The sequence below is a fragment of the Physella acuta genome, unplaced genomic scaffold (genome assembly GCF_028476545.2).
Source record: "Physella acuta isolate Inbredline_101_S28 unplaced genomic scaffold, ASM2847654v3 ptg000751l, whole genome shotgun sequence".
Classification (NCBI taxonomy): Eukaryota; Metazoa; Mollusca; class Gastropoda; family Physidae; genus Physella; species Physella acuta.
In genome coordinates, this window is record NW_026732269.1 from 159,506 (window position 1) to 176,844 (window position 17,339).

The following is a 17,339-nucleotide window of genomic DNA, read 5'->3' on the forward strand; positions in this document are numbered from 1 at the left end:
CTATGAAAAGTCCATTTATACATGACAAAAATGGTTTAATATGAGGGCTAATGCAAAGAAAACAACTAGTTTTATAAAGTGTATTTACCTTAAAAATCAGCCACTTGCGCTTACTAAAGAAAAAGGTGTAGGTGTAGACTCTGTTGTGTTGACGGGAGGGGGGGGGGGCGGTATATTTTATTCGGGGGGTGGGGTGGTGGGGGGAAGAGATGCATGGAAGAAACTCTGCGCGGGAGCTTCACTTCGTTCATTTACTCACTGTTTGTGAGTTTCACTCAGTTTTGCTCAATGCTTTTCTCTTCGTTGGTCTTTTTTTTCTTCTCACTTTCCCCACTTTTCCACGCATAAATTAGGTATGTGTCAATAAATAGCTTGTTTGGGCTGTTTCTTTTCCACGAACTGTTACACCCGCTTATCCGGTTACTCGTATCTCAAGTTTTGTTCGTATGCCGAAGCAAATTTTAGCCCGCTCGACAGCTCGTATCTCAAGTTTTGTTCGTATGTCGAAGCATATTTTAGCCCACTCGACAGCTCGTATCTCAAGTTTTGTTCGTATGTCGAAGCCAATTTTAGTCCGCTCGACAGCTCGTATCTCAAATTTTGTTCGTATGTCGAAGCCAATTTTAGTCCGCTCGACAGCTCGTATCTCAAATTTTGTTCGTATGTCGAAGCCAATTTTAGTCCGCTCGTATCTCAACAATTGCGTATGTCGGGACACTCCTGTATCAAGCCAGCACTGTATTATGTCAAATCTGTGGTTTTCTATTTCCGGTAACAGTAAGTTGTACTTACTCCACTTCTGGTCTCTCTAAAGCCAATGACTTGTAAGTTAGGTGGACGAAATTTCAAATTTTAGTACATGTATTAGAATATATGACAAAGTTTCTGTCAAATTTTAAACGATTCCTTTACAAAAATAAAATTTCTTGGCCTCTTGGAAAAAGCCAGTGCACCCCTGCTCGTTCGAACTTTTCACAATATGTAAACGTAATTTAATTAGATAAGAGACGCTGGTAAACATTCTTTTTTAACGATACCTAAATGTAACTTAATTAGATAAGCTACGCTAGTGAATATTTGTTTTTTTTTCACAATACCTAAAAGTAATGTAATTTAATTAGATAAGCGACGCTAGAAAACATTTATTTTTTCACAAATCCTAAATGTAACTTTTCTATTGTAGCTGGTGGTTAAGTTATAATACAAAATCATACACGTAAAATCAAATTTGTATTGGACAGAGGTTTAAAAATAGATTTATTGTTTCTATTTGGTTCAGGTAAATCTCAAGATCCTGGTGGATCCTGTTGGCGGGTGTCACGTGACCAGCTCCGTGTTTAGCCGTTGGTGCAGGACTGGCAGGAGTTGCAGTAGTCACAGTAGCACTGATAGCTCCAGACGTAGTTGCCGGAGTCGTCGATGTAGTAGAAGCTGTCGGTTCGGTAGCCCTGGGGGTGGAGGGGGTAGAAGGGGTAGAGGGGGTAGAGAGGGTAGAGGGGGTAGAGGGGGTAGAGGGGGTAGAGGGGGTAGAGGGGGGTAGAGGGGGTAGAGGGGGTAGAGGGGTAGAGGGGGTAGAGGGGGTAGAGGGGGTAGAGGGGGTAGAGGGGGTAGAGGGGGTAGAGGGGGGTAGAGGGGGTAGGGGTAAGGAGAGATGGATAGTTGAGTAAATATTGAAAAGTAATAGCACTATTCTACGTTCTCAAGTTGATGGTATGTCAATTTCTATCGTATCCAGCCCAGACAAATGGTATTTCAGAAGTAAAAAAAAATTCCCTCCCCCCACGTCCATTAACAGAAATCTTATAATCCTATTTGTAATGTACTTTAATGTTTCAACACCAGTTGTTAAGTTTTCCCTTTCAAACCTGACGGTCTATGAGGCAAGTGAAGTAGAGTTCACTTGTTTCTGTGACCTCGACATATGAAGAGATAGTGTGGTCAGCACTATGCCCAGCCGCCTTTACTTTCCCTAATGTGAGTTAGGTACCCATCAGAGTTGGGTGGACTCAGGGACGGTCTACTGACTTGAACCTGGATTCGAACTCGAGACTTACGGGTTAGCAGTCCAGCTCTCTACCGCTAGCAGCCGATCTACACTTAACTCTATGCTTCCCCCAAATATAATTGTAATAATATGTTTAGTTTAACCAGTGCCGGCGCCAGGTTATTTAGCGACCTAGGCAAAAAATGTATTAAAAGCGCCCCCTCCCCTCGCAATTTTTTTCGCGCCCCGTATTATGAGAGGCGTAACGAACCTTCCCGGCGCCCCGGGACAAACTTTCGATTTGCACCCCATCAAACTTTCGATTTGCACCCCCCCCCCTCAAACTATCGATTTGTTTTTCCAACCCATTTTTACGCCCCCCCCCCTCCCTACGGACAGCGCCCTAGGCGACCGCCTAGTTCGCCTTATAGTCAGCGCCGGCCCTGACATTAACTGTCAAGTGAACATTCAGTAAAAAATCTTATAAAATAAGAATACGTAGCATAAATCCACCGAAAATAAATCTTGATAGTCTATTATCGGAAAAGTCTTTCAAACAGTTCGATAGAGAACTGCTACATCTTGATAGTTGGTCTAGAAATGGAAGTAAAACTAGACAAGACTCACATATCTGATGTTGTAGGGGTTGTTCCAGTTCCATCTGCCGTTGGGGAAAGGGGCGTTGTTGGCCAGGCACTGATGTAGGGGGAGGACGATGTTCAGGAAAGGCACGACAGCAGGGTTAAAATACACCTGGAGACATGAACAGGTAGCATGCTTAGAATTAGTATACCTTGAGAGATTAACCGATAACGTACAGTAATTGTATAATTGTAGAGCGAAACTATTCTACAAAACCTTATTTTTAGAGATTTAACTATAGCCACAACTTTTCAGCTTATTGTAAAAAGAGATAGAGAAGGCCCCGTCCTTTATACAACCAGTGTTTCTTCCAGACTTTTTTCTCCGAGGGGTACTTGATATTTTCAGGGGGGGGGTCAACATTTTCAGGGGGGGGGGGGCGGACACTATTAAAAGTATATGTTTACTATATAAATTCCATCTCGTTCGGGGGCGGTAGACTTTCATCGGGGTGGGGGGGGCTCTGCCCTCAAAGAGATGCTTGAAAGAAACTCTGTATACAATAATACTTCCTTTTATAACCTAAATCTCTCCACTTAACCTAGGTAGTGAAGGCCTCGTCTTTTATACAAAGATACCCTCTGGGTACAGAAAGCCCCGTCCTTTATACAACGATCATCACGATTAAAATAAAAACTTTTCACCTACCCTGGGCAGAGAATTCCCCCAGTCCCTGGTCTGCAGGTAGATGGGGGTGGTGCCAGTGATGCCCGCACGGTTGGGTATCGAGTTGGTGACGTTGACTAGCTTGATGCAGGAGGCTGGAAACGGTCCAGACGAGCGGTACCTGGAGGTACAAGGGGTGATATAGAGAATACCTAAAGCAGCAGGGAGTGAGCGTATAGTTGGGGAGGAGGGTGTAAAGAAACCGGGTTGGGTGGGGGTGGGTGGGGCGGCAAGCGCATCGTTGTATTTAATAACTGTGGAAACTTGTGGGGCGGAGGTGTACTAGTGGACTTACCCGTGGGGTGGAGGTGCACTAAAGGACTTACCCGTGGGGTGGAGGTGTACTAGTGGACTTTCCCGTGGGGTGGAGGTGTACTAGTGGACTTACCCGTGGGGTGGAGGTGTACTAGTGGACTTACCCGTTGGGTGGAGGTGTACTAGTGGACATACCCGTGGGGTGGAGGTGTACTAGTGGACTTACCCGTGGGGTGGAGGTGTACTAGTGGACTTACCCGTGGGGTGGAGGTGTACTAGTGGACTTACCCGTGGGGTGGAGGTGTACTAGTGGACTTACCCGTGGGGTGGAGGTGTACTAGTGGACTTACCCGTGGGATGGAGGTGTACTAGTGGACTTACCCGTGGGGTGGAGGTGCACTAAAGGACTTACCCGTGGGGTGGAGGTGTACTAGTGGACTTACCCGTGGGATGGAGGTGCACTAAAGGACTGACCCGTGGGGTGGAGGTGTACTAGTGGACTTACCCGTGGGGTGGAGGTGTACTAGTGGACTTACCCGTGGGGTGGAGGTGCACTAAAGGACTTACCCGTGGGGTGGAGGTACACTAAAGGACTTTCCCGTAGGGTGGGGGTGTACTAGTGGACTTACCCGTGGGGTGGAGGTGTACTAGTGGACTTACCCGTGGGGTGGAGGTGTACTAGTGGACTTACCCGTGGGGTGGAGGTGTACTAGTGGACTTACCCGTGGGATGGAGGTGCACTAAAGGACTTTCCCGTAGGGTGGAGGTGTACTAGTGGACTTTCCCGTGGGGTGGAGGTGTACTAGTGGACTTACCCGTGGGGTGGAGGTGTACTAAAGGACATACCCGTGGGGTGGAGGTGTACTAGTGGACTTACCCGTGGGGTGGAGCTGTACTAGTGGACTTACCCGTGGGGTGGAGGTGTACTAAAGGACTTACCCGTGGGGTGGAGGTGTACTAGTGGACTTACCCGTGGGGTGGAGGTGTACTAGTGGACTTACCCGTGGGGTGGAGCTGTACTAGTGGACTTACCCGTGGGGTGGAGGTGCACTAAAGGACTTACACGTGGGGTGGAGGTGTACTAGTGGACTTACCCATGGGGTGGAGGTGTACTAGTGGACTTACCCGTGGGGTGGAGGTGTACTAGTGGACTTACCCGTGGGGTGGAGGTGTACTAAAGGACTTACCCGTGGGGTGGAGGTGTACTAGTGGACTTACCCGTGGGATGGAGGTGCACTAAAGGACTTACCCGTGGGGTGGAGATGTACCAGTGGACTTACCCGTGGGGTGGAGGTGTACTAGTGGACTTTCCCGTAGGGTGGAGGTGTACTAGTGGACTTACCCGTGGGGTGGAGGTGCACTAAAGGACTTTCCCGTAGGGTGGAGGTGTACTAGTGGACTTACCCGTGGGGTGGAGGTGTACTAGTGGACTTACCCGTGGGGTGGAGGTGTACTAAAGGACTTACCCGTGGGGTGGAGGTGTACTAGTGGACTTACCCGTGGGGTGGAGGTGTACTAGTTGACTTACCCGTGGGATGGAGGTGCACTAAAGGACTTTCCCGTAGGGTGGAGGTGTACTAGTGGACTTACCCGTGGGGTGGAGGTGTACTAGTGGACTTATCCGTGGGGTGGAGGTGTACTAGTGGACTTACCCGTGGGGTGGAGGTGTACTAGTGGACTTACCCGTGGGGTGGAGGTGTACTAGTGGACTTACCCGTGGGGTGGAGGTGCACTAAAGGACTTACACGTGGTATGGAGGTGTACTAGTGGACTTACCCATGGGGTGGAGGTGTACTAGTGGACTTACCCGTGGGGTGGAGGTGTACTAGTGGACTTACCCGTGGGGTGGAGGTGTACTAAAGGACTTACCCGTGGGGTGGAGGTGTACTAGTGGACTTACCCGTGGGGTGGAGGTGTACTAGTGGACTTAACCGTGGGGTGGAGGTGTACTAGTGGACTTACCCGTGGGGTGGAGGTGTACTAGTGCACTTACCCGTGGGGGTGGAGGTGTACTAATGGACATACCCGTGGGGTGGAGGTGTACTAGTGGACTTACCCGTGGGGTGGAGGTGTACTAGTGGACTTACCCGTGGGGGTGGAGGTGTACTAATGGACATACCCGTGGGGTGGAGGTGTACTAGTGGACATACCCGTGGGGTGGAGGTGTACTAATGGACATACCCGTGGGGTGGAGATGTACCAATGGACTTACCCGTGGGGTGGAGGTGTACTAGTGGACTTACCCGTGGACTTACCCGTAGGGTGGAGGTGTACTAGTGGACTTACCCGTGGGGTGGAGGTGTACTAGTGGACTTACCCGTAGGGTGGAGGTGCACTAAAGGACTTACCCGTGGGGTGGAGGTGCACTAAAGGACTTACCCGTTGGGTGGAGGTGTACTAGTGGACTTACCCGTGGGATGGAGGTGCACTAAAGGACTTACCCGTGGGGTGGAGGTGTACTAGTGGACTTACCCGTGGGGTGGAGGTGTACTAGTGGACTTACCCGTGGGGTGGAGGTGTACTAGTGGACTTACCCGTGGGGTGGGGGTGTACTAGTGGACTTACCCGTGGGGTGGAGGTGTACTAGTGGACTTACCCGTGGGGTGGGGGTGTACTAGTGGACTTACCCGTGGGGTGGGGGTGTACTAGTGGACTTACCCGTGGGGTGGAAGTGTACTAGTGGACTTACCCGTGGGGTGGGGGTGTACTAGTGGACTTACCCGTGGGGTGGAGGTGTACTAGTGGACATACCCGCGGGGTGGAGGTGTACTAGTGGACTTACCCGTGGGGTGGAGGTGTACTAAAGGACTTACCCTTGGGGTGGAGGCGTACTAGTGGACTTACCCGTGGGGCGGAGGTGTACTAGTGGACTTACCCGTGGGGTGGGGGAGCATCTGGCACAGTGTTGTATGCAGTACTGGCCACCCTGGACAGGCATTTGTCGTAACGCTTGACACAGAAGTCTGGAAGAATTTAATTGAATGAGTCACACGTTGAAATATTTTGTTTATTTTTCAAACTTGATTTCATAGATTAACTACTAAAGAGGTATAAAATATGAACGATGTTGTATTTTTACTTTTATATTTACCTGTACACAGGTATAAATTACTTTAAATTACCTTCACCACGTTAAACATACTGTTAAATCTACGTGTACAACATCAAGTAAAGTTCCCTTTCGAACCTGACGGTCTATGGGGCTAGTGAAGTAGAGTCCTTATGTAACTGTGATCTCGGCTTATGAAAGGATAGTCTGATCAGCAGCCTTTATTTTCCCGAACGTGACTTAGGTAGGTACCCAACCGAGCTGGGTGAACTTAGGGTAGTTCGACTTGATCCAAGATTCGAACTAGAGACTCTCGGGTTATTAGTCGCATGCTGTACCATTCAACAACGCAGTCCATTAATTACCACGGTAAACCATAAAGTTATATCTACCATCTACTCACCATCAAGACCACCGGGTCCACATCTCTGGCAGAAGTTGAGCGACAACCCCAATCGTGGCATGTAACAGGCCTGGCTTTGGACACCAGCAACCAGTAGTGTCACGACAACGGTGCCTAGCAGGATAAATAGTCTGGAACAATTTTTAAAATAAATATAAATAGAGATTCAAATTAAAATTCACCAAATTGTGTGGTTGCAGTCCTTTGCTCCCCAGGGGCCACAAAGGAATGATGATGATGATGAAATTAGGGTATTATAATTTCATTGTATACTATTTGTAAAATATGGTAAAACAACGAGTATAACTGATTCCAGTTTCAAAAGCAATGGAAAATCTTGTCGAATCTATAATATTTATCAAGTAAAATATTTTGGCATCAAATGTATTTAAACCAAACAGTAGCATGTAGAACCGACCTATCATATTGGAAAACTTTACACGTTTAATTAAAAAGTGCTTAAAAACGGGGTTTATAATAAACAACGACACAGAAAAGCACTATTATGGGTTATGTACACGTGATTAAAAAGTTATATATATATATATATATATATGAAACCCGACCTAACGTCCCACTGCTATTTAAAATGATTTGGTTATGTAATTAGTTTAATTACTTTAGCAGATAATAAGTGTGCTTTGGGGGGAGCGGGGTGGATAGGGAGGGGGTTGCAATAAAGTTTGATTGTTCGGGTGTTCTTTAGATGTCGGTTTGATGGTTAAAATAACACGCTAGTGTGGGGTGGGCTCAGTGGGTACATGGGGCAGTCGGTAACAGTCGTTGACGGAGGTGTGAGCTGTGGGTGATGTGGGAGGTGTGTACTGTGGGGAGGTGTGATGTTAGGTAATGTGGTTTATGGTGGGGTAGGAGTAGGTTTATTAAGTCCAAGACAGTATCTAGAATCTAGTTAAGATTGGAATATGGTGTGTATTGGGGTGTATTGAGGTATTTTGAACCGTGTGACTAAAACAATATATGGTGTGAGTTTTGTGAGATATGTGAATTGTATGTGAGTTGGGATTTGTGTCAAGCGGGTTTCGAATGGTGTGGGAATGACTGTGTAATGTGATAGATGACTGAGTTGTATGAGTTAAATACAGCAAGGCCATAAGTAGGTATACACACAAGTGAGTTAAGAAAACTAAATTTATTTAAATTTTAAATTTACTGTTTTATACTTTGTTGTTGTTGAACATAAGCAAATTCATACATCAAAATTAAAACTTAAACCATCATGTGATTCTTTACTGCGTGTAGCACTAAAGCTTGTGGTGATGTTTAAGACACCAGAGGAAAGCACATTCACGTTGAACACAATATATTGTGTGTCACATTACTTACAAACCTTTGTCACGTCACTTGTTGGCATGTCTTGCTGTAAATGTGTTTCTCCCACACGTAGACCTACAAGAAACTACAAATAAACGGATAGTTGTTACACATTCTTCTGCCTAAAGAAACCAGACTATAAAAATACTGAATGTCAAAAAGATGATATATATTAATAATCCTCTTGTCATTCATTTCCGTTTGATAAATGTTAACAACAGCCTTAGTGTAAGAAAAACAATATAGGCCTACATTAAGTGCCTATATCATAAACATTTTATGAAAACAATTTGTAGTAAAATTACTTGGATATTTGCTGTGATATTTTTTTTAATAAATCAAAATGTGTCAGCTAATTCAAAACTCAGTGAAGTTTTTTTTTGGTTGACATAGGGGACGTAACTAAAGAATTATACAACTAAAAGTAATTTAATTCCCTTATTTATATCACTATTTGCAACATGAATGTAAACGCAAACTTGTTTTTATAACTTGTTTTGATGAAAATGGTGAAAGGCTGAAAGTTAAAATATCGAAAACAAAATATTAATTTGATACATCCAACACTACTATTAACGTATGTTAATGAACTGCTGGCGAAATAATAAATTTAGTCCGATACTAATATGCTAAAATCTGAATAATCCGTACAGACTAAATATTAGAATCCAATAGGCATACTTCTGAATTACTTAGTACAGTGGGGGGGGGGGGGGGGGTGTTAGGGTGCAAATCGAAAGTTTGACGGGGGGGGGGGGGGGGGAGTGGTGCAAATCGAAAGTTTGTCCCCGGGTAAAAATTGGAACCCCCCCCCCCCCTCTTTGAGACGATCCTGGCTACGCCACTGACTTGTATATTTCAGAAATTATCTTGATGCTTATAGAAATTGCATTAGCAACAGTTCAAAATTTGCTTTAGGTGTTTAAAAATAAGGTACTTTGTGAATTTCACATTTTAACTATCACATAAAAAAAACGTATATTAATTGTATTAATATTTTAAAAATCATGTTTAATTAGTTGCTTCTCGTTTTATTGATTTTTTTTAAATACAAGGACGATGAGTTCAACGCAATGCTTGTCATTGATTATTCTTTTATCCCTCACACGAACACACACACACGCACACACACACACAAACGCACACACACACGCACACACGCACGCACATACCTCCCATTCAAATTTTTTTTTTTGCTTCAATAAAAAAATATCTTTCGTCTTTTATGTCATGTTACTGACGTCATCATCAATGCAAGAGGTAACAAAAGCTCAGGAAAAAAATGCACGGAAAACACATTTCATTTTTTCTCATAACTGTTTTTTTTTTAACCGCCACAAATTTTGATTTGTTAACCATTTATCACAGTTCATCAATTTAAAATGAACTGCGGAATAATGCAAACTAAAAATAATTAAAAACTGAGTAATCATTCGCCCATTTTGAATAATTGATTGAACTGTGTTCTTGAACCAACTTTTTTGATGATAAGTCGTCAATGTAATTAAATCATTGTTGATGATTGATTAGTGTAATTAAATCCTTCGTGATTCTGAGACTCTTACGCAAGTCAACCTGTCTATTGATGTGTTTTATCATTCCGCTACATAGTGCTATATAGTGTGTAGTGTCTGTGGTAGCTAGTGGGTTGAATACACACGTATGTTGCTGTCAATCTGCTACATAGTGCTATATGAGGTAACGTGTATGTGGAAGCTAGGGGGTTGTTGTTCAGATAACGCGCATTGATTTTTGTTATAGATGGTTGAGTTTAAAGTGAACTTGATTATCCGTATTATGAAATTAATACATAATTTCACAGTTTTACATAAAATGCTACTTCTTCTTCGTTCTTAATTTTTAGTGTTGGGAGGGATCGAGCCTTATCTGCCAGAGGGTTTGAACTCGAGACTTTTTTTTTTCAAATTTATCAACCAAGAGCTTTACCGATTCGACCACGCCGACCCCGAAAAGCCTTTACCCTAACCATGCCATAACGATAAGCCGAGCCTTAAAACGTTTTATGTAATACAAGCTTTAGATTAAGGACAAGATCTGCTAAACTGAAGCTAAAGGAGACCCATAAAAAATAATATTTTATAAACACTGATCTCTGAAATCAAATGTATTTAGTACTGATATTAACTAATTATATCAATTTTTATCAAATAATTATAAAACATAATATCTATAAAAAATAAAATAAAATAAAACATCCTGTAACTGTATATTAAAATGCTGCGAGTATGCTACGAGTAATTGAACTCACTCTCTTTTCTTCTCGCTACGATGACAGCCCGTTTCTCATGAACGCTTTCAATTCACCCACCCCTCAAGTCAGTTTAATGAGCTAAATCCTATTGAACACCAGCTCCAATAAACATCGATTTGTTTCCTGAGCGAGCCTCCACTGATACAGTGTGTCTAACCGGCAGGCAGCGATCGATGGCCAGCTTTTTGTCCATCTCTAGCGTAGAGAGGATCGTTCGTCCGCGTTTTTTCAAACACCGGCAATTCTACTCTAGAAGCTATTAAACTAAAAAGCTGCTAACAGCTACAAATTCCAGCTTTTAGGTGATATAGCGGAGACCTGTATTTAGTTTGATTTATATATGAAGTTAAAAAATCAACCTATAATTTTTTTTTCGAATCATTAAAATGTCGCCTTTTGTAGGAATAATCATCTTTGTATGAAGTTTTTCTGGCGAATAGTTTGTATACGTTTTCAACCAGAAAAAGGCAGATAGATGAAGGTGTAGTAGGGAGGTTTCATTTCTTCATGTGACCGTGACAACGTTGGACTTTGTGCGTAGTTAGCATCTTTCAGGATATAAAATAAGAATTGAACGAAACACGCCGTGTTGTTAATTGGTGGATCTGGATATGATCGTAGTTTTAGATAGCGGTATCTGAGTGGTCAATCATTGTCTGAGTGGTCAAGCAGTGTCCGAGTGGTCAATCAGTGTCCGAGTGGTCAAGCAGTGTCCGAGTGGTCAAGCAGTGTCCGAGTGGTCAAGCAGTGTCCGAGTGGTCAAGCAGTGTCCGAGTGGTCAATCAGTGTCCGAGTGGTCAAGCAGTGTCCGAGTGGTCAAGCAGTGTCCGAGTGGTAAAGCAGTGTCCGAGTGGTCAAGCAGTGTCCGAGTGGTAAAGCGGTGTCCGAGTGGTCAAGCGGTTGAACTCGCTATTGTTAACGTGAAAGACCAGAACACGAAACCCGGGCACGATAAGGTAGGTCGTCTCCAGATGGAGATGGATTTCACGTCCAGTGCGATGTATTTCGGGGGGGGGGAATCAAAACACAGGTGAAAATTTACGGGTCTAGCGACTTGTAATAAAAGTGAGAGCAAAGCTTGATCGAATCTTTATCCTGTTTCTGATCGCCTTTCTAACGAGCGTTGATTGAGCTGGTATTTACCGTAACCAGAAATAGAGCAGATTATTACACGTGTTTTGTGTACACACTGTGTACGTGGACATGACAACATGGAGGGTCAGTGGACCCTAAGGCGTGCGTGGTTCTAGTTTTCTGGAGCTTCGTCTCTTAAAGAAATATTGTTCGGAGTCTTACAATTTTTATGAGAGAGACGTAATGAAATAGATAAATATTGAATCGAATCTGGCGGTGTGATTTGTGAATAAAAATTTCATTTAATTCGTAAATCAGCATTAAAATGAGTGTTTTATAAAAATTGCTACATTAAATTCTTAAGACAGCATTAAAAACTGTATTTTATGAATATTATTACAGTTCATTCTTAAAGCGGTATAGTAAACAAGTTAATACAAAGTCTAGTGACAATTTAAGCGCAATTTCCTTATGTTATCCATAACAATTTTTAATTTTTTGTGACCGAACGAAAGGATATTTTTTTGTGCTAAAAAAAAAGACAACTATATTAACCTATATCAACGGAAATTTATTTTAACGAGTAGGCCTACACGATGCTCAGTTTAAAAAAGTAGTAATTAATTTGTTGTGACCGAACGAAAGGATATTTTTTTAAACTTTCTTCTGCAATATTGTTCAAAATTATGGCAGGAATCGATTAGTAAATGTTTGAAGGCGCTAAGTGGTCTGGTTGCCGAGATATGGGCTAAAAACTGCATTTTCTTTTCGAGGTTTTTTGGCTTTTCCGGGAAATCCAGGAAGGAATTCCGGGAATTTTTTTGGCCCACAATCATCCTCGGAACTTGCTTAACATGTTTGCTTTTGGAACTAGTCCTTGATATTGCTTCGTTGAGGAGGAGATACCACTTAAAGCTGCGGACACACATCCATCCATTCATTCATACATCCAGAAATGACGAGTTAATAATCGCAATTGTCCGTATGGAAATTGCGCTAAAAAGTGTATTTTATTAATATTGTTAATTTAAAGCAGAATAGAAAAAAGTGTGTTTTATAAATTATATTGTTACAATTAATTCTTAAAGCAGAATAGAAAATAAAGTGTTGTAAGTAGTATATTAGGTCACTTTTGATTATTATTTGGGTGGCGCAAAGGTTATATAGCAAAATACTCGCAGGGTGAAGGAGCCGGTGGCGCAAAGACATATAGCAAAATACTCCCTAGGGTGGCGCAAAGACATATAGCAAAATACTCCCTAGGGTGGCGCAAAGACATATAGCAAAATACTCCCTAGGGTGGCGCAAAGACATATAGTAACATACTCCCAGCCTGGGGCAGACAGAGGGGGAGGGAGGGAGAGGGGGAGGGGAGAGGGGGAGTGGTGATGGGGGTGGGGGGTGGAGAAGAGTGGGGTGGTGGGGGAGAGGGGGAGTGGTGGTGGTGGTGACCTGGGGGTGGGGTGGGGGTGGATGTACAAAGACATATAGTAAAATTCTCCACCACCTGGTAGAGGGTGGTGGAGCAGTGGGGGTGGGGGGTGGAGAAGAGTGGGGGAGAGGGGGAGTAGTGGTGACCTGGGGGTGGTGGTGGTGGCGCAGCAAGGGGTTTGTTTATTTGATTTCTTTGTATGTATGTTTAATAGTAAACGGAGAGGGGTGGTTGAGGGTAGGGGTGAGTAATGATGGGTTTGAGGGTAGGGGTGTGCTAGTTGTACTTTGTGAATAACATCCATTAACCAGACATGTAACACCTGTTACGTATCGACCGCCCGCGAAGTTTTCAGGGCTGTGCGTTTTTTTTAATGGGAATGTATTGATCGCACCCACGGGGCCATCACACCTAATTAAATTTTTGTTATGCTTCACCGAGTTTCCCCCGCTCGGTTGACGGGTTATGGTAATTAACGACGTACATTAAGTGCCTCTCCGCGAAGCTAGCGTTAAGTGTGGGAACACCTGTTACCACGTTAATCGATTTTACCGATCGCTTTGTTAGCTCCGCGAAGTACGTAGGTCATTATGCAACAGCTGTTGTGCGACAGCTGGTCCCGCGCTTTCCACTAACAGGTATACGGACAGTGTCATAGGATTTTTGATCGAGTAAAGAAATAGTATTGAGCGACCCGGGTCGAGCCCGTGTGTTGTATGTAGTTGGTATATCCATGTTTTGTTGTTGGTTGGTGTAGAGTTTATACGAGGGTCGGTGAAGTTTTCACCGAGGTTGGTTTTGAACTCGGACCATGCATGTTTAGGAATTGCTAGGTGTAGAGTTTATACTAGGGTGGTATGGTTTTGGTTTTACCATTGCTTGGTTCAAAGTTGTTACATGTATGCTTTGGAGTTGGTAGGTTTCAAACCTGCCTCGGTGAAGTTTTCACCGAGGCAGGTTACAAAGTTGATACAGGCAGGTTTTGGAAGTGTTAGGGGCCGAATCCATACTAGAGTGGGAAGGATTTTGTTTTCACCGAGTGATGTTGGTACACGGATGTTTTGGAAGGGGTTGGTGTAGAGTCTATACTATGGTCGGTGAAGTTTTCACCGAGGCAGGGTTCGAAGCTAGACCATGTATGTTTAGGAATTGTTAGGGGTAGAGTTTACACTAGAGTCGAGGGAGTTTTGTTAACACCGAGGCATGTTGGTACATACATGTTCTTGGAATTGTTGTGGGTAGAATGTATACTAGGGTCGGTGAAGTTTTCACCTAGGTAGGTTTCAAAGTTGTTACATGTAGGGCCTATGTTTTGGAGTTGGATGAGGGCCGTGTTCATACTAAGGTCGGTGAAGTTTTCACCGAGGCCTGTTTCAAACTCTGTCCATCCATGTCTTGGAGTTGTTGCGGATAGAATTTATACTAGGGTCGGTGAAGTTTTCCCGATGCAATATTGTTTTTTGTCTTTACAAGTTCGTTTTGTGAGTGTGTGTATGTGTGTGTGTGTGTGTGTGTGTGTGTGTGTGTGTGTGTGTGTATGTGAGAGCTTTTTGGTTTGATTGAAAAAAGTTTGGTTTGCGGTGTATAACAGACACCGCTGTTTTGACTGCGTAGGATTTCAAAAGTTGGATGGGAAATTTGTCACACCTTTTAATCAGCTATTACAATAAAGCACAAAAGATCATTTAAATGTAGATAAAAATTTTATTTACTTAAAACAACTCCTGTGAGTGTGTGTATGTGTGTGTGTGTGTGTGTGTGAATGTGCATCCCGTACAAAAGGACAGTCTGGATAATGGCGTCGATGTTCTTCTTCTAACACATCACCCATTCCCCATCCCCTCAACGTATTCAAACAGAAAATACACTTGACAAGGTCGTCAGGTCCAATGAAGATAAAACCATTTTTAGCCAAACTGGTAGGGTCCACAGGGTAAACGTCGGACCAACACCCTGAAAATGTTTGCAACCTTTCCTCCTCATCATGGAACCTGATGTCACTGTCCCTGTCAGAAGCTGGGTTGGGTGGTGGTGGTGTCTCATCAAGGGGCTCAATAAAGGTTCCACCTATAGGTCGCTGTACAAACACTCTCTCATAACCTAGATTCATCTCCCCTTGATTAGTCTCATGAAAGCTACTGATCATCTGTACAGGATACCATCTCACTTCCTCGGGTCCAATATCAAGACCCGTTTCCGTTTGATCCGACATTCCCGTGCTCTCACTGGAATCCCATCCACAGCACTGAAGACAAAAACATTCACCGGACATGGTATAGGGTTCTTATACGGCGGTGTTTATAGTATTCCCTGAATACCACGCCTGGATGGGCTATCGATCAATGCCGTAAAGAGCTGTTTCCAAGTCGGATCCAGTATTTTAAATGGTTGATTTTGATTTCAGTCATGCCTCTTATACAGGATACCGAGTTACATAACTTTCAGGGACAAGTAACAAAACAATAACTCACATCGAAAAATTTAAAAAAAAGACCGTTTATATCATAAGTTTTTATTGAATAAAAACAACCCCATCAGCATACAGTCATGGTTCTGTCTTATTTACATATTTACATTAAAGTCTCGTTAAAGTCATGGTTGGTAAACTAAAAGGTCTTATATGTCTAGGGGAGATGTTGTCACATTGTCTGCATCTACTTGTCTTTTAATGTAAAAGTAAGAAAGTGAGTTTCTGTGTTGGGTGTAAGTATATATCCCAGTGTTGTATGCCCTGAACCCTGTGTTTGTCCCACCACTTGGTTCCTTTGTTGTGAGGACCTGCATGAAAGATTCTTTGCCTAATGTGTTGTGATTTTTAGATAATCCTTTGGTTGAAGTTTTATTATAGTCGCCAAAACAGTGGTACGTCTTACTACATAAAGATACCATCCCATCCCCTTCATATTCTAATTTAAACAACCCCGGTGTTCTTTTTTCATAAATTTTCCTAGCCCTACACCCCAGACAATGACTATCTACCGTGCCTTTGCCGCTTATAAATTGTGGTCTATGTGAGTCACATACTTCTGAGGGGAACCATTTATCGTAAATGTCAAAAAACTCGTGTTCTAGTCCCGGTCTAACGTTTTTTAACAAGTCATCGGTACTTAAGGCTAAGTATAAACTGTCCGTGTCCATCTCACATAGCTGAAAGTCGGTTCTATCTATATATTTGTCTATAAAATCATAATAAAATTCTAACATTCTAAGTTTGGCGTACTGATAAACGAAAAAGCCTATCTGAAGAGGGAGATCCCAAACTATCTTCTTTTTTAACGTTTCTACTTCGTAAACATCGTCGGTAAGTTTTGTCATTTTTTTAAATCGTGGATTATTAATACAATCCCCTATATCCCTAGCCCTACAGTAGGTCATGTCCGCATGTCGTGTTTTATCCGTCAAAGTTTTACCGTATGCCGCGTTTCCTAACAATTTCATTGTTTCACTAGTTATTGTGTATTTGTCGTCTATGTCCCCCTTTCTTCGCGCGTCTGAAACTGTATCCCCAAATGTCTTAAAACATGCAACCGGATTATATTCAACGACTTGATAAATTTTAGTGACTACCAACCCATGATTTAAATACCACTTTAAAAGGGGGGTCGCTAATAAAATTTTCTCCCCTGTAAAGCTACCGATTAAAGTCCGTCTACCGCTAGTTAATAAGTTGTTATCGATCGCGTATTGTCTCATAAAAGGTCCGATGTCGTCGCGCGTAACGTCCGTATTTTTAAAAATTGGTGTCATCTCACTAAAATGTTCTCTTAAACTATCCGGTACTTTAATGTCGCATTCTATCAGTCCAAAACACGAGTCGTCTAAAACAGAATCGATGATCTGTTTTTCAGTCAGGGGCCATTTCTTACCATAGGTCGGTGTCGGTGTCTTTTGCGATTTGTCAATAGAGTTTAAATAGTCTTTAATAGTTGGGTTCATTTTTTTCTGGTTCCCCCACTCACATTCCCACATTTCTACGACTTTAACGTCAACAGTCTCGGTAAGGTACTTCGTAATTTCGTTTGTCTTTTTAAATAACTCAGTCAAGGGTCTGTTACTAATGGGGTTTACTGTTCTGTCTTTAGTTAAAGGGCAGTCAGGGTGTCCATGAAAGAGGCAGCCATGGAACTGATAAACGGTTCGACTGTTCGCGTCCCACCCGTCTACTCTTATATGGCGAGATCCTAAGCTAACTTCACCCCCGTTAAACGCGGTTTTTAAAGTTACCCCCTG

General features: G+C 43.1%; 2 protein-coding genes across 2 annotated transcripts; both read right to left on the reverse strand.

Moving 5' to 3' along the window:
- Window positions 1-1,241: 1,241 nt before the first annotated feature.
- LOC131950313 (uncharacterized) lies at window positions 1,242-7,094 on the reverse strand. The gene is made up of 5 exons (XM_059312417.1): window positions 7,000-7,094; window positions 6,423-6,510; window positions 3,275-3,413; window positions 2,612-2,737; window positions 1,242-1,448 (listed from the first exon to the last, which is right to left on the reverse strand). The coding sequence occupies exons 1-5, from the start codon at window positions 7,058-7,060 to the stop codon at window positions 1,338-1,340; spliced, it is 525 nt and encodes a 174-aa protein (XP_059168400.1). The 5' UTR covers window positions 7,061-7,094; the 3' UTR covers window positions 1,242-1,337.
- Window positions 7,095-14,759: 7,665 nt separating this feature from the next.
- On the reverse strand, window positions 14,760-15,321 carry LOC131950304 (uncharacterized). The gene is made up of 2 exons (XM_059312408.1): window positions 14,976-15,321; window positions 14,760-14,767 (listed from the first exon to the last, which is right to left on the reverse strand). Exons 1-2 carry the CDS (start codon window positions 15,319-15,321, stop codon window positions 14,760-14,762), a joined length of 354 nt encoding a protein of 117 aa, XP_059168391.1.
- Between the last annotated feature and the right edge of the window lie 2,018 nt (window positions 15,322-17,339).